The 26,894-nt window shown below is 46.4% G+C and overlaps 1 protein-coding gene across 1 annotated transcript in view; it reads right to left on the bottom strand.

Annotated features, from left to right (window-relative positions):
- Nucleotides 1–588: 588 nt before the first annotated feature.
- Nucleotides 589–26,894, bottom strand: part of LOC134667210 (thrombospondin type-1 domain-containing protein 7A-like) — a 226,772-nt gene continuing 200,466 nt past the window's right edge. Inside the window, exons 22-29 of the mRNA XM_063524538.1 lie at nt 22,601–22,689; nt 20,868–21,010; nt 19,504–19,627; nt 15,996–16,166; nt 6,109–6,260; nt 3,922–4,046; nt 2,659–2,749; nt 589–2,155 (exon numbers count right to left, since the gene is read on the bottom strand). Of these exons, the coding sequence (XP_063380608.1) occupies nt 2,113–2,155; nt 2,659–2,749; nt 3,922–4,046; nt 6,109–6,260; nt 15,996–16,166; nt 19,504–19,627; nt 20,868–21,010; nt 22,601–22,689 (938 nt within the window). The 3' untranslated portion in view covers nt 589–2,112. The remainder of the gene's footprint in view (nt 2,156–2,658; nt 2,750–3,921; nt 4,047–6,108; nt 6,261–15,995; nt 16,167–19,503; nt 19,628–20,867; nt 21,011–22,600; nt 22,690–26,894) is intronic.

Genomic DNA, 26,894 nt, shown 5'->3' with positions numbered 1-26,894 from the left:
TGTAATATACAGATCCTTATGAGAGACGGGCTGCTTGCGTGACACGTGCGTGCACGGCTCCAATATTTTAGCACGCGTGCACGTATAAGCGCATGCAGCCGGTGTGCACTGGCCTTTATGCGTTGTGGGTGCAATCACATTGGGTAATTCACTATAGTTCGTTTTTTTTTGCATTAGAAAGAACTTGCAAGAAGGTCCGATCTTGATTGGTCTTTTAATTGAAAAACGCTTTTTAAAAATCTAAAACTATTACTTATGAAAGAAGAAAAATATAAATGAACGTATTAGATTCATAATTGTTACATATTTGCCGTAACTTATTTTTAAAATGTGATTATCAATTAAAATACACATCGTGATTGTTTACCTTATTTCTAATGCTATAAAAAACGAACTATAAATAGGTACAGTCGCGTAATTAAAATCAACGCAGTGTAATTGCGTTATTATAAAAATAGGAATATTAGGAATAATGTTTACCGGCAACGGTTGATAGAAAAATATTTTCATATATTATTTAGTGATCGTAGTACCATCATAGAAACTTATGAAACTATTTACTGTTGTATGTTGAAAATAAAAGACACGTTTATCAAAACACAATCAAATTTTATTAAATATCAAATATTGTATTGTCTAACACGATCCCTTAACTATCATGTTTCACATCAATATGTTGTATGGCGTAGGTACATACCTAATGATATACATGGTTACAATACGGTACACGAGTCACAGCTCAAGGGCGGAAACTATAGTAAAGTGACAAGAATAGAAAAGTAGACATAGTTAGCGAATCTCTCAAACAAACGTTGCTTTATAAAAATAATTTATTTCAATATTGTCGTAAAGGAACGAGATGAGGCGAACAATTTGCCGTAAGCAATAACATTAGATTTTATAGTAGACATATAATAACTTATGCTTATCGGAAAATAAAGATATTTTGATATAAGTACATAGAGATTCCTTTAGACAGACGAAGACCATAGAACGGAAACGTTGAAGGTAGTAGAACACACTCACATTACAAATACCCGTCACAATACATGGGTTTAAATGCAAAATCTACAAAAAAGTGTTATACACGATTATTATCTCGAAACTGTATGATCAGGTTAATATAAGTACTTAATCTATCCATAAATTAGTTAGGTATTTGTGCGCCAAAGCTCTACGCAATGATATCTGAAGCGGTTGGTCTTCTGTGAGCGGGCTATAGTCCCGTGACCTATCAGTCGGTACAGAAGACGATATAAATTTAGCTGATATGTGGTATGATGTGTCACGTCTTACTTGGTCTCTAAGACAATCTAATCAAATCTCCTGCGCTTACGCTAGACTTACGCCGAGCGTTTATCGGATTACACACACCACCGCACACCAGTGGCGTAGGGTAAAATAATCTAGTCGTGAGCGAAGTGTATCTGCGACGCCCTTTTTTCAAATTGTTTCCCCGGGCCCGCTTAAGTCTCCGCCCCGCCCACACCTAGCTACGCCACTGGCGCACATATTTCGATCCAGTACTGATTGCTCACGCGAACTTTCCTACTTAAAAAACATCATTATATATATAACTACCTACATACCGCGGTGCCGTATGTAATCCTCCATACGCTGCCATTAAAAACAAGTCTTAAGGACGAGGGATACGGGCGGACCCCACGCTAAGTGGCTACGACCACTACACGAATACATATTGTCAATCCAGAAGCCCGAAGGCCGTCGCTCGGTGATCGTTTGTTTGGAAAAGTTATCAAAACCGTCTAAATTAGCATACGCCGTATAATGGAAGCACTCCTGCGGACAGACTGTTGCTGGCTATAGTTGATATATCAATAATACTAATTATATACTGTCAATACATTGTAAATGTAGCATATCGTAGATGATATGGAGTTACGGAATCCCTTATTCGCAATACATTAACAAGGAAGAGAGCAACATATCACAAACGTTCAACGTAATCTTTGGTAAGCGGACAGTAAACTTAACGTTTAACAGACATGTAAACTTAAGGGGTAAACAGACAACAAAAAGGACCTGGTGCGGTCCAGTGTAGGGCCTGGCTTGCGCTCAGGGTGACGAGTCTCAGAGTAAGTCATTTTCGGCTTACACCTTGGTGACGGTCTTCAGCTTTCGGCTCCGAAGGCATCTGCACAAAGATAATTAAAATTACTTCAAGGTACGGAATTTGGACAATTCATTGTGAATAACTATGACTAACGAGATGGTTTTAAACATTTGTACACATTTTGGTACTCTACTACTCAACTCAACTCAAAATATACTTTATTCATGTCGGCCTAGCAACAAGATCTTATGAATCGTAATCGTATCGTATCTTAATCTAATTATCAGAGCAATTTACTGATGTTAATATTATTCCATAATAACATTGGATTTAATACAGATCAAATTTAACACTAAGAATTTCACAAAAGGATCGTCAAACATTAAAAAAAATGTATAAAAAAATACTAGTCTACAATTTCTAGAATAAAACTAAATGTCAAAAAATGCATAACAAAAGAAGTAGATAGTATTACATCGGAGTATCCATTTCCTCATCAATACTCAAATATACTATATAACTAGGCACAAATAAAAAAAAACTGATTAGAGTGGGACATGGTATTTTTTTACAATTGTCCATACCTGATCAGTCCGCGGTACAACATGAACGCTCCGTACACACTGAGCACGATGGTAGCAGTCCACACCACCGCCAGCAGAGAACTGCTTCCCTCTGTCGGCAGAATAACATATGTTATGTCATGTATGGGTTAACTAAGGGTCTCCCCTGATATATCGACGCGCATTCGGCAAAAGCCGATAGGAAAAAGCTTTATGTCCACGCAATAAGAGCGAAAAAGCCGTCAACGCGTCGGCAGGCGCCGGCCGATGCGAGCCGAGCCGAACGACGACTTTTTCGCTCTTATTGCGTGGACATAAAGATTTTTCCTATCGGCTTTTGCCGAATGCGCGTCGATATATCAGGGGAGACCCTAAGGTTATAAATGGTGCGAAATAGGTTGCAAACACATTGTAAAGTACGAGCATATAGAGTCAGACTAAGAAAAGTCTGCAGAAATTTTGGCAGTACACTTAGTGCAAGTGTTATTTACTTATACGTCATAATTTCATAAAAGGTTGACGGGTAAAACTTGCACTGCGTGTGCTGTCAAAACCTCTGCAAACTTTTCTTGGTCTAATTCTATACATATCGTGTTCAATACTTCTGAGGGTCTACCGCGAAAAACGAAAACCAAAATTTTTAAGATCTAGAATGAAAAAGCAAGGGAGTTGATAAAGCAGAAGTTAGTCAACTAAACTAATAGGCCAACCTTTTTTTTTACATGGGGAATGCTTCTTCTACGCATACCGGCGAGCCGGGGAGAAACCCGGACGGTTATGTGGGACTCAGGGCTGGCTAAAGAGGCCCCACTACCCACTAAGCCCCATGGTGTCCTCTCGCCGTTATGGTTTCGGGGTTACGGGGAAACTCGCGCAATGCGTCCGCGACCCCGCAACGGCTATCCTGACTAGGATCCATACCCCTATTTTTAATGATCTTCCCAGTGGAAGCGCTTCCGGAACACGAGGTCGCGCATACCATCTCGGGAGCCAGCGACATGGGCGGGGACGCCCCCACCTAAGAACCACTGCACCATCCCTCTAAGCCGGTATGATGATGATAACTCCAGGTCTAACCGGTTAACCCTGGGTTAGTGAGACAAGCTCCGAGGAAGTTAAACGCATCGATATATCCGTCGTGATAGTCGGTGTCGTGCCAGGCGCGGCGCGGGGTCTCGTCTCGCGGCTCATACACCAGGAGATCAGTTTCTTCACCTACGGTGCAGTTCGCCCACTCGGTTAACCCTGGGTTAGTGGGACAAGCTCCGAGGAAGTTAAACGCACCGATATAGCCGTCGTGGTAGTCGTTGTCGAGCCAGGCGCGGCGCGGGGTCTCGTCGCGCGGCTCGTACACCAGCAGATCAGTCTCTTCACCCACGGTGCAGTTCGCCCACTCAATTGTCACGTATCTGAAAAACAAGATAATATATCATATTTAAATATGTAAATTTTGAAGGAAGTCTTCAAAATAGGATTGTGTATGTGGAGGTCCACATACATGGAATTTAAATACATGTGTATTTAATGAGATTATGAGTACGGCGTTATGAAGCGGCATTTCAACGATGGGCGGCCGAAGTTAACTTTTTGAACGCCACAGACGGCAATTGACGTCAACGCAAAATCGTGACAACGACGTCAAAGACGGCGTTTGATGTTGATCGTTTTTGATCAATCGCTACTGAAGAACACTCCATGTTAGGTTGGCATTATTTATTCAAAAACCTAAATTTTACCCCTGTCGCGTCAGTGGCACGGCAAATGGACGGATGCGCCGTTTGGCGTTCAAAAGGTTAAAAATGTCAAAATGAGACGTTTACATAGCTTCCACGCGACATTCAGTAGAATCGTCTCAGCACTTCAAACGTCTCTTGGTTCATGTTTGTTTGTACACGCGCCCCACGCGCCCCACGGCCCCGGCTGCCCCGCCTCCGACTCCTTGCAGCCGCACTCCACTTCACAACGAGAACTATTCTGTGCCGGTACCTGGCGGGCGTGCGGCAGGCGCGGCGCGGCGGCACCAGCAGCGTGCGCGAGCGGCTGCGCGCGCCACCGCGGCACGCGCCCCACGCGCCCCACGGCCCCGGCTGCCCCGCCTCCGACTCCTCGCAGCCGCACTCCACTTCACAACGAGAACTATTCTGTGCCGGTACCTGGCGGGCGTGCGGCAGGCGCGGCGCGGCGGCACCAGCAGCGTGCGCGAGCGGCTGCGCGCGCCGCCGCGGCACGCGCCCCACGCGCCCCACGGCCCCGGCTGCCCCGCCTCCGACTCCTCGCAGCCGCACTCCACTTCACAACGAGAACTATTCTGTGCCGGTACCTGGCGGGCGTGCGGCAGGCGCGGCGCGGCGGCACCAGCAGCGTGCGCGAGCGGCTGCGCGCGCCGCCGCGGCACGCGCCCCACGGCCCCGGCTGCCCCGCCTCCGACTCCTTGCAGCCGCACTCCACTTCACAACGAGAACTATTCTGTGCCGTTACCTGGCGGGCGTGCGGCAGGCGCGGCGCGGCGGCACCAGCAGCGTGCGCGAGCGGCTGCGCGCGCCGCCGCGGCACGCGCCCCACGCGCCCCACGGCCCCGGCTGCCCCGCCTCCGACTCCTCGCAGCCGCACTCCACTTCACAACGAGAACTATTCTGTGCCGGTACCTGGCGGGCGTACGGCAGGCGCGGCGCGGCGGCACCAGCAGCGTGCGCGAGCGGCTGCGCGCGCCGCCGCGGCACGCGCCCCACGCGCCCCACGGCCCCGGCTGCCCCGCCTCCGACTCCTTGCAGCCGCACTCCACTTCACAACGAGAACTATTCTGTGCCGGTACCTGGCGGGCGTGCGGCAGGCGCGGCGCGGCGGCACCAGCAGCGTGCGCGAGCGGCTGCGCGCGCCGCCGCGGCACGCGCCCCACGCGCCCCACGGCCCCGGCTGCCCCGCCTCCGACTCCTCGCAGCCGCACTCCACTTCACAACGAGAACTATTCTGTGCCGGTACCTGGCGGGCGTGCGGCAGGCGCGGCGCGGCGGCACCAGCAGCGTGCGCGAGCGGCTGCGCGCGCCGCCGCGGCACGCGCCCCACGGCCCCGGCTGCCCCGCCTCCGACTCCTTGCAGCCGCACTCCACTTCACAACGAGAACTATTCTGTGCCGTTACCTGGCGGGCGTGCGGCAGGCGCGGCGCGGCGGCACCAGCAGCGTGCGCGAGCGGCTGCGCGCGCCGCCGCGGCACGCGCCCCACGCGCCCCACGGCCCCGGCTGCCCCGCCTCCGACTCCTCGCAGCCGCACTCCACTTCACAACGAGAACTATTCTGTGCCGGTACCTGGCGGGCGTACGGCAGGCGCGGCGCGGCGGCACCAGCAGCGTGCGCGAGCGGCTGCGCGCGCCGCCGCGGCACGCGCCCCACGCGCCCCACGGCCCCGGCTGCCCCGCCTCCGACTCCTCGCAGCCGCACTCCACTTCACAACGAGAACTATTCTGTGCCGGTACCTGGCGGGCGTGCGGCAGGCGCGGCGCGGCGGCACCAGCAGCGTGCGCGAGCGGCTGCGCGCGCCGCCGCGGCACGCGCCCCACGCGCCCCACGGCCCCGGCTGCCCCGCCTCCGACTCCTTGCAGCCGCACTCCACTTCACACGACTCCTCCTGAAACGAGAATAATTATCAAAAAAAAGCGGCCAAGTGCGAGTCGGACTCGCGCACGAAGAGTTCCGTACCATCACGCAAAAAAACGGCAAAAGAATCACGTTTGTTGTATGAGGTACTTAAAATATTTATTGTATTTTGGTTTTAGTATTTATTGTTATAGCGACAACAGAAATATCCCTAGTAGCATTTTCGTTGGGGCCCACGGTGCCAACGGTAGGGAAAACGTTGGGATGAGGTTTGTTCCGTAGCCAACGTTAATTTTGTATTGGCCCACCATCGCATTTACCAACATTCGCTGTGGCACAGATGCCCAACAATGGGCCTTTGTGTATTTTGGTACCGTTGGCTAAACAACGATAATATTCGTTGGCCCAATGATGACATATATCGCATTTACCAACATTGGCGGTGGCAGTGATGCCCAACAATGGGCCTTTGTGTATTTTGCTACCGTTCGCTAAACAACGATAACATTCGTTGGCCCAATGGTGACGAATACCGCATTTACCAACATTGACTGTGGCACGGATGCCCAACAATGGGCCTTTGTGTATTTTGGTAACGTTGGCTAGTCAACGATATCATCTGATGGCCCAATGATGACAAATATCGCATTTACCACCATTGGCTGTGGCACTGATGCCCAACAATGGGCCTTTGTTTATTTTGGTAACGTTGGCTAATCGACGATATCATCCGATGGCCCAATGATGACAAATATCGCATTTACCAACATTAGCTGTAGCATTGATGCCCAACAATGGGCCTTTGTGTATTTTGGTAACGTTGGCTAATCAACGATATCATCCGATGGCCCAATGATGACAAAAATCGCATTTACCAACATTGGCTGTGGCACTGATGCCCAACAATGGGCCTTTGTTTATTTTGGTAACGTTGGCTAATCAACGATATCATCCGATGGCCCAATGACGACAAATATCGCATTTACCAACATTGGCTGTAGCATTGATGCCCAACAACGGGCCTTTGTTTATTTTGGTAACGTTGGCTAACCAACGATATCATCCGATGGCCCAATGACGACAAATATCGCATTTACCAACATTGGCTGTAGCATTGATGCCCAACAATGGGCCTTTGTGTATTTTGGTAACGTTGGCTAGTCAACGATATCATCCGATGGCCCAGTGATGACAAATATCGCATTTACCAACATTGGCTGTGGCACTGATGCCCAACAATGGGCCTTTGTTTATTTTGGTAACGTTGGCTAATCAACGATATCATACGATGGCCCAATGACGACAAATATCGCATTGACCAACATTTGCTGTAGCATTAAGGCCCAAAAATGGGCCTTTGTGTATTTTGCTACCGTTCGCTAAACAAGGATATCATTCGTTGGCCCAATGGTGACGAATACCGCATTTACCAACATTGGCTGTGGCACGGATGCCCAACAATGGCCTTTGTGTATTTTGATAACGTTGGCTAGTCAAAGATATCATCCGATGGCCCAATGATGACAAATATCGTATTTACCAACATTGGCTGTGGCACTGACGCCTAACAATGGGCCTTTGTGTATTTTGGTACCGGTGGCTAAACAACGATAACATTCGTTGGCCCAGTGAGCACAAATATCGCATTTACCAACATTGGCTGTGCTACTGATGCCCAACAATACCAGTTGAGTTTGCTTGTGGCGTCACTAGATGACGTTACTGTCTACAAACATCGAAGTTATAGTTATTTTCTCGATTATTCCGGATATAATCATAATATTTTTTTAAAAGTAACTTATAAATCTAATAGCTATAACTATAAAATTTATACATAAATTTAAAAAATTGTATTTTACCAACATTTTCTCAATTTAAATCTCAAAAAACATAAATCTCGCTTACGAAGTTTCGAAGTGCGGTTAGTATATATACAAATTAGAGTGTATAGTAAGTGTACTTGCTTCGGCAGTACATATACTAAAATTGGAACGATACAGAGAAGATTAACAACAACTGCTGCCTAGGGCCTTCATGTGGATACAACCAATGCCTACCGTAGTGTAATTGTAATATTTATCAGCAAAGGCCCAACGTCGTATTACACAACCACTTACCTAACGTAGGGTAACTGTAGGACTCGTAAACAAAAGCCCATTACATAATTAGACTGTAGGCACACTATAAATTACACAACTATTTACCTACGGTAGTATTGTAAGAATCCTACACAAGGCCCAACGTTAAAGTTACAATGTTGGCCCTTTGTAGGACAAGCTGTGTTGGGCCTTCAACCTGGTGCACGACTACCTACCGACCTACCTGACTTGCCGATGGGTAATTGTTGAATTTGCAAACAGAAGCACAACGAAAAAATTGCCCTTTTTTATTTTTTTGCAGTTGGCCCTACAGCAAGCCATACGGCCAAATGTAACAATTAACCAACCATCAAACAAATTAGTATAGGCCCAACCTCGGCCCAACCAAAACCACCACCGTTGAATAATTGTATGATTTATTTAAATAGGCCCAACGAAAAAATGACTCTAATGGCCCTCTGTTGGGAATCTTTGGGAGGGCCTTTGTCGAGGGCCCTCCAGCAAATCGTACGGCCAAATGTAACAATTAACCAACCATCAAACAAATGTGTATAGGCCCAACCATGGCCCAACCAAAACCACCACCGTTGAATAATTGTATGATTTATTTAAATAGGCCCAACGAAAAAATTACTCTAATGGCCCTCTGTTGGGAATCTTCGGGAGGGCCTTTGTCGAGGGCCCTCCAGCAAATCGTACGGCCAAATATATCAGTTGCCCAACTAATACGTAAACAAAGGCCCAACAAAATCCCTACAAGAAAATGCTATTAGGGTAGATACATCATCTGTGAAAATTTCAACTGCTGATCTATTACGGTTCATGACACACAGCCTATAGTGACAGACAGACAAACAGATGGATGAACGAACGGACAGCGGAATCTTAGTAATAGGGTCTCGTTTTTATCCTTTAGGTACGGAACCCTAAACATGCTTTTTTTTTTTTTTTATTATGCATGGGTTTACTCATGGCCACAGACTAGCCGAGGCGTAGACGTGGCCTACGATGGAGCGAGCTCGCCCAGAAGGTGCCTGTTCACTCTTGATTTGAAGGTTGCCGGGTTATAAGAGCACGGAAATATAGACGCCGGCAAGGAATTCCATTCCTTGGCAGTGCGCATAAGGAAAGTAGAAGCAAAGCGCTTAGTGCGAATTGGCGGAATATCTACCAAGTAAGGATGGAAACCGGCCGTGCGTCTAAAAGTCCGATGGTAGAATGGGGACGGTGGAATGAGCTCGTGTAGCTCTTGGGCACACTCCCCGAAGTGCAACCTGTAGAATACCGACAGGCTGGCGACTTTCCGCCGATGGGCCAAAGTCTGAAGCTTAGCCGTTAGCTTCTTGTCGCCAATCATCCTCCTGGCTCTGCGCTCCACTGAGTCCAAAGCGGCGAGTTGGTATTTAGCTGAGCCATCCCACAGGTGGCTGCAATACTCCATACACGACCGGACTTGAGCTTTGTAAAGTGTTAGAAGCTGTCCAGGTGTGAAGTACCTCATTGCAGTTCCTCTATGCAGAGAATTGCTATACATCAAAAAGAGGTACGCCGAGCTCTGCTGAATCTTGACGTGAATAAGGCCAATGTACCAGACGGTATACCTGCACGTGTACTAAAGCAGTGTGCGCCTGAGTTGTCTCCTGTACTGACACGCCTGTACCGCCTCTCTCTCCAAACAAGAACGGTGCCGAAATCCTGGAAGCTTGCAAACGTGCAGCCAGTACCCAAGAAGGGTAGTCGTGCTGATCCCTGCAATTACCGACCAATCGCCATTACCTCCATGCTCTGTAAAGTCATGGAAAGGGTACTTAACGGCAAACTGCTGGCATACCTCGAAGCAAATGATCTGCTCAGTGACCGTCAATATGGCTTTCGCCGAGGTCGGTCTACTGGGGATCTTTTAGCGTATGTCACGCACTGCTGCGGCGAGGCCATCGAGAGGAACGGTGAAGCGCTTGCTGTTTCACTGGACATCTCGAAGGCCTTTGACAGGGTTTGGCACGCAAGTCTCCTTAGCAGGCTTCCTGCTTACGGCATCCCTGCTGATTTTTGTAGCTGGCTATCTGATTTCTTGAGTGAACGGTCGATCAGAGTAGTTATTGATGGCTGCTCTTCGGACCTCATGGCCATTGACGCCGGTGTTCCTCAGGGGTCTGTTCTCTCCGCAACCCTTTTCCTGCTCCACATTAACGACATGCTGCAACCCAGCATTGTAGGTTATGCAGATGACAGTACGGTTGTTGAGAGATATTTGGCTAGTGCAAGGGACGGCAGGGAGGATATACGTTCACAGAGAGAGGCCATGGTTGAGCGAATGAACTTGACCCTTAGTCTCGTTTCCCAGTGGGGTGATGACAATCTGGTCACGTTCAATGCCTCCAAAACGCAGGCGTGTCTATTTTCCGCTAAACGGAGTCCATTCGACCTGACTCCTTCTTTCCGGGGTGCATCTGTACCTATTACCGACAGCCTGGTACTCCTCGGCATGGAGCTGAGTTCAGTCCTCGGCTTCGGCAGCTTCATTGAGTCTAAAGCACAAACTGCGGCCAGAAAGCTGGGCGTCCTAAATAAGGTGAAGCGATACTTCACACCTGGACCGCTTCTAACACTTTACAAAGCTCAAGTCCGGTCGTGTATGGAGTATTGCAGCCACCTGTGGGATGGCTCAGCTAAATACCAACTCGCCGCTTTGGACTCAGTGGAGCGCAGAGCCAGGAGGATGATTGGCGACAAGAAGCTAACGGCTAAGCTTCAGACTTTGGCCCATCGGCGGAAAGTCGCCAGCCTGTCGGTATTCTACAGGTTGCACTTCGGGGAGTGTGCCCAAGAGCTACACGAGCTCATTCCACCGTCCCCATTCTACCATCGGACTTTTAGACGCACGGCCGGTTTCCATCCTTACTTGGTAGATATTCCGCCAATTCGCACTAAGCGCTTTGCTTCTACTTTCCTTATGCGCACTGCCAAGGAATGGAATTCCTTGCCGGCGTCTATATTTCCGTGCTCTTATAACCCGGCAACCTTCAAATCAAGAGTGAACAGGCACCTTCTGGGCGAGCGAGCTCCATCGTAGGCCACGTCTACGCCTCGGCTAGTCTGTGGCCATGAGTAAACCCATGCATAATAATAAAAAAAAAAAAAGTATCGCTTCACCTTATTTAGGACGCCCAGCTTTCTGGCCGCAGTTTGTGCTTTAGACTCAATGAAGCTGCCGAAGCCGAGGACTGAACTCAGCTCCATGCCGAGGAGTTCCAGGCTGTCGGTAATAGGTACAGATGCACCCCGGAAAGAAGGAGTCAGGTCGAATGGACTCCGTTTAGCGGAAAATAGACACGCCTGCGTTTTGGAGGCATTGAACGTGACCAGATTGTCATCACCCCACTGGGAAACGAGACTAAGGGTCAAGTTCATTCGCTCAACCATGGCCTCTCTCTGTGAACGTATATCCTCCCTGCTGTCCCTTGCACTAGCCAAATATCTCTCAACAACCGTACTGTCATCTGCATAACCTACAATGCTGGGTTGCAGCATGTCGTTAATGTGGAGCAGGAAAAGGGTTGCGGAGAGAACAGACCCCTGAGGAACACCGGCGTCAATGGCCATGAGGTCCGAAGAGCAGCCATCAATAACTACTCTGATCGACCGTTCACTCAAGAAATCAGATAGCCAGCTACAAAAATCAGCAGGGATGCCGTAAGCAGGAAGCTTGCTAAGGAGACTTGCGTGCCAAACCCTGTCAAAGGCCTTCGAGATGTCCAGTGAAACAGCAAGCGCTTCACCGTTCCTCTCGATGGCCTCGCCGCAGCAGTGCGTGACATACGCTAAAAGATCCCCAGTAGACCGACCTCGGCGAAAGCCATATTGACGGTCACTGAGCAGATCATTTGCTTCGAGGTATGCCAGCAGTTTGCCGTTAAGTACCCTTTCCATGACTTTACAGAGCATGGAGGTAATGGCGATTGGTCGGTAATTGCAGGGATCAGCACGACTACCCTTCTTGGGTACTGGCTGCACGTTTGCAAGCTTCCAGGATTTCGGCACCGTTCTTGTTTGGAGAGAGAGGCGGTACAGGCGTGTCAGTACAGGAGACAACTCAGGCGCACACTGCTTTAGTACACGTGCAGGTATACCGTCTGGTCCATTGGCCTTAATATTCACGTCAAGATTCAGCAGAGCTCGGCGTACCTCTTTTTGATGTATAGCAATTCTCTGCATAGAGGAACTGCAATGAGGTAGCGTAGGTGGAAGTTTTGAGCCTGCATCTAGACGTGAATTGCTCGCAAACAGAGAAGCAAACAAGTTAGCTTTCTCTGTCGCGGAGTGGGCCAGTGTCCCATCAGGTTTCTGCAGAGGTGGCAATGTGGGTCGGCAGAAGTTGGATTCGACCGCTTTCGACAGGGACCAGAACCGCTTGCTACCAGGAGGGTAGGAGGCGAGTTTGGCCCCTATTCGACTGACGTGGTCGAATCGAGCCTTTCGAAGCACCCGTTTGCAGGACTTGGCAGCTGAGTTAAAGGCTTTTTTCTTCGCGCGAACCCTCTGTGCTCCAGCTTTGGTATCGCGGGCTAGTACCCAAGCCTGATATGCAGACTGCTTAAGAGCCTCGGCTCGAGCACAGTCCGAATTGTACCATGCTCGGATCTTGTGATCGAGCGATAGGTCGGAGAACGGAATGAAATATTCCATTCCCTGCCGAATCACATCCGCAACAGCCTCAGCAGAACACGAGGGGTCACCCGAAGAAAAACAGACCTGCTGCCAGGGGAAAGACGCAAAGAAATGCCGCATCTCATCCCAGTCCGCTGACTCGTATCGCCATACTCTCCTCGTGCCCCTAGGGCAGAGATCAGGAGGAGAGTGGATCGACACGGATTTCACCAGACAGTGATCGGACGATCCTAGCGGAGCTGAGACCGAAACCGAGTGCCTGTCTGGATCAGTTGTCAGCAGAAGGTCAAGGCAATTGGGTGTATGGTCAGTAACATCCGGTATCCGCGTCGCAACATTTACCAGCTGGGTAAGGTTTAGGGATACAGCAAATTTGCGCGCTTCCCTCCCAGCGTGGCAAGTATTCTTGTACGGGAACAGCCACTCCTCGTGGTGGGCGTTAAAGTCCCCAAGGAATACGAGTTGAGCCGCGGGGTACCGCTGTTGGGCTTTATCTGCCATCTCAGTAAGGTGGTCAAAGAGCCTAGTTGTCTCCTGGTTTCCGCTGTGCGATCGGTAGACACAGGCATACAGAGTTTTCTCTGAGCCCGAGTCGACCATAATCCACAAAGTGGAAAACCCGGCAGCCTCAAAGCAACGGAGACGCTTGCAGCAAATGTCGTCGCGGACGTACACACAGACCCCAGCACGTGCTCTGAACTTATGTTCCAGTGAGTAGCCTGGGTAGTTGAGGTACGATAGACTAGACATAAAAATTCAAAATCGCTCTCCTTCTTGATTCGACTGGCAAATCATATTACTTTTTGGCAACCGGGTTTTTTAACCTAATTAGACCCCGCTGAATCCGAATTTGCCGGTTGCTCGATCAAAATCATGACCGGAAGTGAGATATTTGACATTAAAGGTCCCTTTTTTTAGTTTTTCGTAAATAACTCTTAAACAGAGGCACATAGCAAAAAATGTTCTATCACATAAGTAATCTGCATAAAATTGCCTACAAGAAAGATTCAGTACAATTTTTCGCTAGGATCAATATTCAAAGAGATATTAACGCGAGAAATTTAATTATAATCACTTCTAAGGTCCCTTTTTTTAGTTTTTCGTAAATAACTCATAAACGGTGGCCAATATCAAAACATGTTGTTAAACGATAATAATCTACACAAAATTTTGAACAAAACAGATTCAGTACACTTTTCCCAGGGATCAATATTTAAAAAGATAATAAAGAGGGAAAGTTCCAGTATAATGAATTCTAAGTTTCCTTGTTTTTATTTATTCGTTAATAATTTGAAAAGTATGACTCATAGCAAAAAAAATCTTATACCTAAATAATAAATATAAAATTTCCTACAAGAAACATGTAGAACACTTTTCGCTAGGATCAATATTTAAAAAGACAAAGCAGCGGGTAAGTTAATTATAAATAATTTTAAAGTCCCTTTTTAGTTATTTGAAAATAACTCGTAAATAGGTCCCATAACAAAATAGGTTTTTAAAAATAAATTATCTACATAAAATTTCCTCCAAAAAACATCTGGAACACTTTTCTCTAGGATCAATATTTAAAGCGATATTAATGGAAGAATGTTAATTACAATCAGTTCACAGGTCACTTTTTATTAGTTTTTCGTAAATAACTCGTAAACGGTGGCCCTTTGCAAAATAATATTCTACATAAATATTAAACATAAAATTGTCCACAAAAAAGGTTCTGTACACTTTTTTGCTACGTTCAATATTTAAAGAGGTATTAAAGGGTGTAAGTTAATTATAATCAATTTCCAGGTCCATATTTTAGGTTTTCGTAAATGACTCGTAAAGTAAGGCTCATAGCAAAATAAGTCCTTAATGTTCTTGTAAATAAAAAATCGGCATAAAATTTTCTACGAAAACATAATGAATACTTTTCTCTGGGATAAATATTTGAAACGATATTAAAGAAAGAAAGTTCATTACGATCAATTCACATGTCACTTCTTTTTAGTTTTTAGGGTTCCGTACCTCAAAAGGAAAAAACCGGCGAAGCGCGAGTCGGACTCGCGTTGCAAGGGTTCCGTACATTACCCAAATTTCAACAACGTATTTTTTATATGTGAAACGCGAGTGAATTGGCATTAAAAAACCCGTTCAAAAACTAAGTAATGTGCGACTCGCACTTGCATATTTCTAATAGGTCTTCCTGTCATCTATAGGTAAACCCAGTAGTTTCGGAGGTAAAGCCCCCCCCCCCCCCCCTCATAGCCAAACAATGACCATTCCCCCCCCCCATTTATCCGTTTACGAGCCATTTACGAAAACCTGAAAATAGGGACTTGGAAATTAATTATTATTGATTATTGAACTTACCCCCTTTAATACCTCTTTAAATATTGATCGTAGCGAAAAAGTGTACAGAACCTTTTTTGTGGACAATTTTATGTTTAATATTTATGTAGAATATTATTTTGCGAACTTGCGGGACCTACCACCGCTGGTTTGGACGTAGTTTAAGGACATACCCGGGTCCGAAATGAAAGCCCGGGTGCTACATCAGTAGGTCTTGATTAAAGAATAGTGGGAAACATTGTAGGGAAACGGTTGAGTCTCAACAATCGAACTCTTCAAGTCTCAGCTTCACTTACACATACAGTCTTTATGTTACTACCCATACACCCATTTCCCACTCAAACGTCAGACTATGACAGATGACGGAACAGAAGCCCATAGGAAGGGAAATCCTCGAAAGGAAATGGCGCTGGATCGGACACGTACTCCGTAGGCCGGACAGCCATCTGGCCAAGCAGGGTCTCCGCTGGCATGCGGCCGGCATTAGGCGGTCGGGGAGGCCTTGTACTCGTACTACATGGAGGCGATCAGTTGAGGAAGAGGCTGGCTCAACTGGACTCGGCTGGAAAGAGCTGGAAGAAGCTGTCAAGATCGTGACAAATGGAGGATTCTTCTGCGAGCCCTATGTCCCTAATGAGGGATAACAGGAATGCATCATCACACCCATTTACCTGGTAGTGCAGCGGCGGCGCCACGATGCGGCCGGGCAGCGCGGGGGCGCAGCGCCAGGGCTCCAGGTAGGCGTCGGCGCCGTCGTCGCCCGCGCCCGCCAGCTCGCAGCGCACGCGGGAAACCTTCACGCCCCAGCCGCACGCCCCGTCGGCTTCTTTACCTGATGATGTCTGTAGAAAGATTGACCGATATAAGTCCTAAATATCATTGTCCATGTCCTTAGTGTCCTCATGAACTGTATTTTAGGCCCAGTCAATACGTTAGGTAGATTCTAGAATTTTTTTTCTCGACCTAGGTATATTTAAGTGTATTTCTATTAGCTGACAATGTAGTATGTGAGAGAAAACAACTGCATTAGTCCAACTCGAAGGTGATACGCTGATTACAACTAGTAAAAAATAAGTTCAAAAACTAAAACCCGACTACTGCAAATCGCGCTCTAAAAAGTATTAAACAAGATAGAATTCTTATCTGAAATTATCAAGCAGGAAATATTGTAAATGTTACCATTTTTTTATATAAAAAATACAACGTAATATAATTTACTAAATATTTTATATATTTACAGAGGTTCAGAGGATCGCCGTGGTCGTATGCCACGATTATAAACTTAAAAGTAATATGGCATACGACCACGGCTATCCTCTGAACCTCTGTAATTATATAAAAAATTTAGTAAATTATATTACGTTGTATTTTTTATATAAAAAAATGGTAACATTTACAATATTTCCTGCTTGATAATTTCAGATAAGAATTCTATCTTGTTTAATACTTTTTAGAGCGCGATTTGCAGTAGTCGGGTTTTAGTTTTTGAACTTATTTTTTATTTAATTAATTTTGGGGTCATGATTTCGTTACTAACTTTTTGAAGTCACTTTATATTATTTTTGCGAGGGCGTCCTCAGTACAGAAATGCACGAAGCAGTATGAGGAACGCGTACGTCGGGCTACGCCCGACTCTTTTAGTATGAGGGCGCCGAATGCGCCCGGCTTTGGTACGCGTACGTCGGGCTACGCCCGACACTTTCAGTATGAGGGCGCCGAAGGCGCCCGGCTTTGGAGCACATACTCTTTTAGTATGAGGGCGCCTTCGATATTAGAACGCGTACGTCGGGCTACGCCCGACACTTTTAGTATGAGGGCGCCGAAGGCGCCCGGCTTTGGAACGCGTACGTCGGGCTCCGCCCGACTCTTTTAGTATTAGGGCGCCTTCGTCATTGGAACGCGTACGTCGGGCTACGCTCGACACTTTTAGTATGAGGGCGCCTAAGGCGCCCGGCTTTGGAACGCTTACGTCGGGCTCCGCCCGACTCTTTTAGTATGAGGGCGCTTTCTACTTTGGAACGCGTATGTCGGGCTACGCCCGACACTTTTAATATGAGGGCGCCGAAGGCGCCCGGCTTTGTAACGCGTACGTCGGGCTCCGCCCGACTCTTTTAGTATGAGGGCGCCGAAGGTGCCCGGCATTGGAACGCGTACGTCGGGCTACGCCCGACACTTTTAGTATGAGGGCGCCTTCGGCGTCCGGCTTTGGAACGCGTAAGTCGGGCCACGCCCGACTCTTTTAGTATGAGGGCGCCGTAGGCGCCCGACTTTGGAACGCGTACGTCGGGCTACGCCCGACACTTTTAGACTTGTGTCTCCGTAGTCGCGTAACACGCGAATAGATTCCAGAGCGCTTGTAAATTCATAGTTCGAATTACCTAACCGATAAATAAATTAATGTTTTATATGGCGCATGCAAGCAAAGCCGGGTGCAAAAGCTAACAATATTTATATATTTGAAATGTGCTTATTGAGCTCTTTAAAATGATGTATGACTCGTTATCATTACTTAATTTAATTTTTTTGGTTCGTGACTTTATGACCTCTAGAGGGTGCCGTGTTCATTTTTTTGTGACGCCATATAGCCTATAACCAGCGGACGATTAAGGCGATTCGAATGACATATCGTTTGTTAAATTATAATAAGAACTTTAGAAGTTATGAGGGAACAGATGAACATACATACATACATACATACCCACATACATACCGGTCAAAATCATAACCCTCCTTTTGCGTTGCCGTAGTCGGGTAATAAACAGAGTTTATAAGCAGAACAGAAAGGAACAGCGGACCAGGAGTACAAAAATTAAGAACAGGTGCTGAATGACAACAACCAGAAACCTTCTATAGACCACTTTCGATGGGTGATATGATATGATATAGATACTTACCTGCCTATGTTAAGCTAAACTAACTGCGGAGTGTTAGTGTAAGGCCTGGCCTGAGTGGACGCACGGAGTGGAGCGTTCGGCGGGGCGTGCAGCGTGGCATCGGGCTCACAAGTGATCATAATAATCATAATAATTGCCCGCAGGGCAGCTTGTGGCGAGCTGTTGGGGAGTAACGACCCCACGGACCCGAGTGCTCCCGAGAGTCGGTCAGGGTCTCCGTCTCCGGCGTGTCTTCGTCGGTCGGAGTGGACCCCAAGGGGACCCGCAGGACTCTCAGCTCTGGCTTGCCTTAATTGGCCGTCCAGAGAGGAGTCGTTAGAGCTATATGCTCCAGGGGTGGAAGTGAAAGATGCATAAGACGCGAGTTGGCACAGTGGCTGGTAACAGCCACTGGGTAGAAAGCGGCGCACACCTCTCGACACCCCTGAGCCGCTCACACCGATGTTGCTCCTGGTCGTCTTCGCGACGGCAGTTTCAGGGGCCCATCTAGTCAGCGGCAAGTCACCACCTGCCGCGATAACATGTTTTAGCATTGTTATGGCAGGTGTCCGGACTTCTCTACAATAGCCCAGTCTCATTGTCCATCCAAACTTCAATCCATAGACCGGTATACTATTCACTTTTTCTACAATAGTCCCAATGCCTGCTGCGACCGGTTCATGGGTGTTTATTTTTGCGCCTGTGAACGGGTTCCAGCAGGCGTTCTACATGACATTAAAGCTCTCCAAGGGGCCTCTACGTGTTGGATCTATATCCCCACGCAAGCCTATCAAAAGACCGGGATTTGTAGGCCCGTGAATTCCAAAATGGAGAAACAAATAATAATCATAATAATTTATTGATAATAAAAATTACATGTCAATACTAGATTACAGTGCAGTGTGTAACTACATAAAATGAGATTTCATCCCAAGAATAAAATTTTAAACCATAGGTTTTTTAACTTACATTATTAATTAATTATTTGAGCAGCGTGCACTAAGGCCGCTCCTATACGTTTGCATTTGTTTAACATGCACGTCGCACGCCCCGCCCCGCTGCACGCCCAACTCGAGCCTCTACTCAGGCCTTACACTTAGAGAAAAGTTATCACCTGCACGTGGCAACCGAGCACGGGTCGCGCCAGCAGGCGCAGGCACGGCTCGCGCGGGCACGGCGCGCGCTGCTCGGTGGCTAGAGGGGTTGTCACCTGCACGTGGCAACCGAGCACGGGTCGCGCCAGCAGGCGCAGGCACGGCTCGCGCGGGCACGGCGCGCGCTGCTCGGTGGCTAGAGGGGTTGTCACCTGCACGTGGCAGCCGAGCACGGGTCGCGCCAGCAGGCGCAGGCACGGCTCGCGCGGGCACGGCGCGCGCTGCTCGGTGGCCGCGCACGCGCGCCCCGGCCACACCGCCGACGTCAGCCGCTGTCTGCAACACCGTATCGCAATCTTCAATGGGAGATTAAAGCTCGGGCCACACTTATCCCACGTAGGTACGCAACGTATGCAATGCATTATGACATCTGAACCCCTAAATTTGTACGCTTAGAAACATACTTGTCATACGCAACACAACGCATGACTAGTATTTTTCTAAGCATACAACTTTCAGATTGTATTAATGCATTTTGTATACGTTGCGTACGTGGAATAATTGTGTCCCTGCCTTTATTTCAATGTACCTACTTTACTATTCATAAACACATCGCAATGAAAACTTACGTGTGACTTATTTATCCAACTAATACTTATATCTATTTACGCATTAGAAATAAAATGGCTGTAGTGTACAAGGGCTGATATTCTAATGCCGGCTGTACACACTCGACGAGATACCGAGATAGGCTGGGAATGAATGAGTACCATGTGTTTGTGTGTACATACTGCTCTCTTCTCGTCTCGCTCTTATTCGTCTCGTCTCGCTCTTATTCGTCTCGTCTCACCTTTCTCCAATTGGGTCGGAGCGGTGCCGCGTGTTTAAAGCCGGTAAAATTACGACCATGGTAGTACATAGTTTCTTTTCACTTAAAAAATTTACAGTTACAATCTTCTTTCCTTCAAGGACCGAAAGGAGGGAGTAAATTTCCTGGAGTTGTAGGCTTAAATATGAGGATTTTTCTTTATTGCATGGAAGTAGTATTAACCACTAGCAGGGCCCTATTTCCCCAACGTGACAAATGTCGCATTTGTCGACATCACTGTTACTGACGTCACAGGCCTCCATAGGCTAAGGTAACCGCTTACCATCAGACGGGCGGTGTGGTTGTTTGCTACCAACATGTTAATTAAAAAAAAACTCCACTATATCGTCAGTAAAAAAGTACTTATTTTGCGAAGCTAATGACAATTGTCACAAGAAATACGACAATTGTCACGAAATTCCGACACAGAACTCATTTGCTCTCTCACTCAAGAATTACCGAAAGTTCTTTGAAATCTTGTGACAATTGTCATCATTATCATCATAAACATCACAAGAGAAATAGCTGTTTTTTGCCGATATAATAAAGTTTTTTTTAAATAATACAATGATGGTGACAAACAGGAATACGGCCCGCCCGATGGTAAGCGAAAACCGTAGTCCATGGATGCCCGTGACGTCAGCAACAATGAGACTTGTCGAATTGTCGCACCTGTCACGTTGGTGAAATAGGGGCCAGATGAATCACCTGATGCGTCTCATATGTCGTGCAGAGGAGGCGTCTCCACAAGAACAAGCGGAGGCGTCCCAAGCGCTCCACTCGCTTAATTCGCAGTCCACTCCGCATGGCACATAGCACCAAGACTCACGCGCTTCTGTCGACGTCGTGTTCTAAAATAGTGGAATAATCGTTTAAAACTAGTGGCTCTGTGAGCTGTAGACCTCGCGAGCTGAGCTTAAAACTGAGTAAATGTATGGCTTCGTTGTTTAGAAGAATTTAGAGAATCTAATTTGACAATTAAAACCTTAACTATCGAACCTGCTTACAAAATTAACGGAATTCAATAAAAACACGGTGTATAGTAAATTAAAGAAAAACAATACGAAATTTATGTGTAAAAAAATACAAAAAGTTATAATATCCCAGCATACAATTACTGGGGATCGAACCCAGACCCTCTGTGCAAACAGAAAAAGCGAACGTTTACAAACTGAGCCAAATAGTTCTTAGATGGGTTGACGAAATTTAGCTACTACTTCTCAAATTAAAATTAGTTAAAATTAAATATCTAAATACCGCCTAAACCAGCGATAATTTTTTTCTGCATTTTTTGCTATTAACTCTGTAAACATGTTTCAAAAAGAAAATAGGCTTATGATATCGATACGACTATTTGTTTAGGCGCCAGGTATCACGACTCCGCCATTTTTAAAAAATTCCAAAAACCGGATTGACAAAAAAATTTTATTTAGTCATAAAATTCGGTCACAAAATTTCACGAGAATCGGTTAAGAATTGCGACCTGTAGAGGAGAACATCCGGACATACGAAAGCAAAATGCCCGAGTCAAAACGTAGACCTTCGCTTCGCTTCGGTCAATAAAGCATCGTCATACCATTTCTCCACCATCCTCCAGATAGCCACCACGGCACGGATATGTCGATATTTAAGAGCCCATCAATATGCACACTAGCGCCACTGCTAAATAATCGTGATTAATAAAATTTAACGACAGGTTTAAAAAAGGGGGCCGCTACGTACTGAATTGTGTATTTAAGTACCTTTTGAACACATCAAACTAGTTTTTATGTTGCTGGATTCGTCAATCTATGCGTCCAAAGTTAAAACGGCCGTTTTTGTTTTGAGTTCCTTAGATCGACGAATCCAGCAACATAAAAACAAGTTTGATGTATTCAAAAGGTACTTAAATACACAATTCAGTACGTTGCGGCCCCCTTTTTTAAACCTGTCGTTAAATTTTATTAATCACGATTATTTAGGATTGGCGCTAGTGTGCATGTTGATGGGCTCTTAAGCCTAAGTTGTCAAAAGTGTCACAAAAGGACAAGTAGACATTTAAAGTTAAGCGTTTCAATTTATACGGGGTGTGGCCTGTAACACGAGCAAATAATTAAAACATAGATTGTACTCCTCAAACGATGACACTTTTGTTCAACAACTTTTAAAAATTATGAAGTGTTTATATTCCCTATTTTTCATACAAAATAAATATTATCTTCAATGGACGCCATCGCCACGCCATATCATTGTGATTGACGTTGCTTGTCACGCCTTAAACATAACAAAATTCGCAATACATTGCGTCTTAGAATAAACTTTAAAGTGTATTAAAAATCAAACCACAAGTTATTTTTAAAAGTCGCTGAACAAATGTTGGTCAGTATGAGGAGTACAGCCTACAGTTTAATTTTTTGCTCATATTACAAGCCACACCCGGTATAATAGAAGAAAGGACTTACGGTACAGAACGTGTCGTTGACAAAAACGCCATCACTTCGCAGGCAGCGGACGGATCGTCTCTTCGTTCCTTCGCCACACGGTGACCCACCTGGACATGGAAATAGAATTAAGATTGCGGGCGTACATGCTGGAGGCCTACCGCGAAAACCAAATTGCGGGGATCTTTCTCTTTTACTCTCATTAAGACGCAATTAGAGTGACGGAGAAAAATACCCTTGTTGCAATTGCAACAAGGGTATTTTTAGTCAATTGACTAACTTCGATTTTCGCGGTTATAGCCCTGATAAACTGAAAGATCGTACTCGTGAGAAGAGCGAGAAGAGCTTTAGAGAGGCAGAGATTTCTTTTTCCAGTGCGTACCACAGAATGACCCTATGAGGTAGGATTCTATGGATAACTGGATACGTATGAAGCTCCATCCACATCAGGACTCGCACCAATAAAAGTCTGCAGTGGATTTTGATAGCCCACGCAGTGTAAGTGTTATGTATGTATTCGTCATAATTTCATAGAATTTTGACGTTTAAAATGACACTTGCACTGCGTGGGCTAGCAAAATCGCTGCAAACTTTTTACGGTCTATCTTTAGCTCCATACATCCATGGTGACAAACTAGATAGTGTGTACGATTATCTTACATTCTTAACTAAAAATTGTGAATCTTATTGTAAAGGATTAACCTTTTCGACGCCGTATCAAACACAAAAGCTGCCACTCGAACGCCACGTTACCGAAGTGTCAAAACTGCAATTGAACTTTATGCGGTTTACTAACGAATGGGCCAAAAACGTTTCCCAGAGTATCACATCCCAAACTATGTTTCCCAAATTATCATTTCCCAAAAAAATGTTTGGCAAAACAACTTATCGCAAATTTTCAGTTAGCAATAGTCTTTTTTGGCAAGTTATTGTTTAGCAAATAATTACTTGAACAAGTTTCATTTTACCAAATATTATTTAGTCAAATGTATCATTAAGCATAACTTACATGTCCCAAAATATTGCATGGCATACAATTTACATACCAATAAAGTGGAGGCAGCAGAATTTTATATGTCTGGTATTTAACTGATCATTACATATACATAGTAAAATGTAACGTCAAAAAAAAAACATTCTTACTGCCAAAAATATGTAGTAAATGATCACTAAAATTAAAACTCCATTTTAATGTAAAATGATAGCCAAATTTGTTACATCTTGCTATTCTATTAAAGCAAATAACACCAAAGTAATAATTGTAACCCCTAAAATAGTAAAAAACCACCAATATTTAAACCACATTTTAGTTTAAAATGTCATGCAATTTTTTTACATCTCGTTATTCTATTAAATTAATTATTCCACTTCGATGACCTTTTTCTAGTACATATTATTTCGTTTCTGTAAGGATCGCAGTTTTAACCTAACCTAACCCACTTTTCTAATAGCATTTCGATTCTGTGAGGGTCACAGTTCTAACCTAACCTAACCCACTTTTCCGATAACCGTTCCGTTTTGTGAGGATCGCAGTTCAAACCTAACCCAACCCACCCAAATTACGTAGAATTTAACGTACCTATATTAACATAACAAAAAGTACAAATTTAAATAGCCTTGATGCCTATTTGTCAAATTTGCGAAGTGACAATTTCGACCAAACATCTTTTTGGAATATAATATTAGACAATAAAAAACGTTTGCTAAATAAGTTTTTGTCCTAATAACATTTGACAAAGTAAAATCATGCCAAATGATAATTTGACCAAATAAATTATATGCGAAGTGTAACTTTGCTAAAGGTTCCTTTGGGAAATGAAACTATTGCGATAAGTTTGTTGGGAAGTGAAATTTGGCGAAATGTATTTGGCCCAAACGAAAGTACACCACTTTATGCATATGCACGTAGGTCTATGTCGCTCTGTGGTCTGTGACCAATTAATCCGTCTTTGGCTTCGAGCAACACGGAAGGGAGGCGGCATTCGCACTATTTCCCCTCTGCCGAGGTACAAGATTAGCGCGTCAATCTAATCTACCGCGGGTAATAAAACTAGTTGCACTTGGATTTTTCACTAGACCGAGTCCAGACGCGCGCGTGAACACTGCTGCACAAAAATGCCTGTTTGCTCGGTTTTTTGCTATAAAAAGAGGTCGGGGACATCAAATTTATAAAAAGAAAGTGTTACATTCCACATGTAATTTTTTTTTTACATATCATACGTTTAATTACATTTAAATACAATTATTATATTTTAGTCTCAAGTATTTGTTGGATTTATCGATTTTGCTCGCTCAGTACAAATTGCGGATCGGTCGAGCGACAAATCCGACTTCTCATCTCTCAGAATACAATGACATACTTCAACGAAAATGTGTTAGTGTGCGTGTTGTGACACTAGTTACTCGTCCGTACACAAAAAGAGAACGAGGTTTGCAAGATTTGTCTTTGACGTGTGTCATTTTCTATGTATTTGTGTCGTCATTACAGAGGGCCTACCGCGAACCACGTTTGACGTGTTGCCTCCCTGTCACACTTACGTATGAATTTACAAGTGCCATAGAGAGGCAACACGTCGAACGTGGTTCGCGGTAGGGCCTCTGATTGGATTTTGTATGTAAGTGTGTGAGAAGTGCGACTGTGTGCACCTTCCTTCAAAAATGGCAGAAAGATTTGTACGGTGAGATATCGCTTGGGCCCCTCCCTTCCGACGTGTCGGAAGCCGGTGTTGCTCGAAGGTCTTTGGCGTTGGATCTACGGTGCGGATTATATCGGTCATTGACGTCTAAAATGTTAAGGTTCACAGAATAAATTTTATTCATATATATGGTACAAAAACAAGTCAAAAAACAATAAATATAAATAACTTAAAATTAAACTAAATACAAACTATTCTAAAATAAAATAAAACTAAATCTAAAAAAGGCCCCTGTGGCAAGGTCCCCAAGATGCTGTAAGTCAATACCTAGGGGCTGGCAGTCGTCCCAGGGCGCCACATGCCAGGAGTAGGAGTGCGGGGAGCGGGGCTCCGCGCTGACGAGCGGAGGGCACGCAGTCCCGCCTTCCGCCGCTGGACGTAGCACCACCCGTGTTCTGTCGCGTCTGCCACCCCATTTAATAACTCAATACCTAGGGGCTGGCAGTCGTCCCAGGGCGCCACATGCCAGGAGTAGGAGTGCGGGGAGCGGGGCTCCGCGCTGACGAGCGGAGGGCACGCAGTCCCGCCTTCCGCCGCTGGACGTAGCACCACCCGTGTTCTGTCGGGTCTACCACCCCATTTACGTCTAACAGGTTAAGGTTCACAGCTAGTTAAAGAATGTCTCTGTAAGTCAATACCTAGGGGGTGGCAGTCGTCCCAGGGCGCCACATGCCAGGAGTAGGAGCGCGGGGAGCAGGGCTCCGCGCTGACGAGCGGAGGGCACGCAGTCCCGCCTTCCGCCGCTGGACGTAGCACCACCCGTGTTCTGTCGGGTCTACCACCCCATTTACGTCTAACAGGTTAAGGTTCACAGCTAGTTAAAGAATGTCTCTGTAAGTCAATACCTAGGGGGTGGCAGTCGTCCCAGGGCGCCACATGCCAGGAGTAGGAGCGCGGGGAGCAGGGCTCCGCGCTGACGAGCGGAGGGCATGCAGTCCCGCCTTCCGCCGCTGGACGTAGCACCACCCGTGTTCTGTCGCGTCTGCCACCCCATTTAATAACTCAATACCTAGAGGCTGGCAGTCGTCCCAGGGCGCCACATGCCAGGAGTAGAAGTGCGGGGAGCAGGGCTCCGTGCTGACGAGCGGAGGGCATGCAGTCCCGCCTTCTGCCGCTGGACGTAGCACCACTCGTGTTCTGTCGCGTCTGACACCCCATTTAATAACTCAATACGTAGGGGCTGGCAGTCGTCCCAGGGCGCCACATGCCAGGAGTAGGAGTGCGGGGAGCAGGGCTCCGCGCTGACGAGCGGAGGGCACGCAGTCCCGCCTTCCGCCGCTGGACGTAGCACCACCCGTGTTCTGTCGGGTCTACCACCCCATTTACGTCTAACAGGTTAAGGTTCACAGCTAGTTAAAGAATGTCTCTGTAAGTCAATACCTAGGGGGTGGCAGTCGTCCCAGGGCGCCACATGCCAGGAGTAGGAGCGCGGGGAGCAGGGCTCCGCGCTGACGAGCGGAGGGCATGCAGTCCCGCCTTCCGCCGCTGGACGTAGCACCACCCGTGTTCTGTCGCGTCTGCCACCCCATTTAATAACTCAATACCTAGAGGCTGGCAGTCGTCCCAGGGCGCCACATGCCAGGAGTAGAAGTGCGGGGAGCAGGGCTCCGTGCTGACGA

The sequence above is a fragment of the Cydia fagiglandana genome, chromosome 9 (assembly GCF_963556715.1).
Source record: "Cydia fagiglandana chromosome 9, ilCydFagi1.1, whole genome shotgun sequence".
Taxonomy (NCBI): domain Eukaryota; kingdom Metazoa; phylum Arthropoda; class Insecta; order Lepidoptera; family Tortricidae; genus Cydia; species Cydia fagiglandana.
The sequence above is the reverse complement of the archived record's forward strand: the minus strand, read 5'-3'. Positions and strand labels throughout refer to the sequence as shown.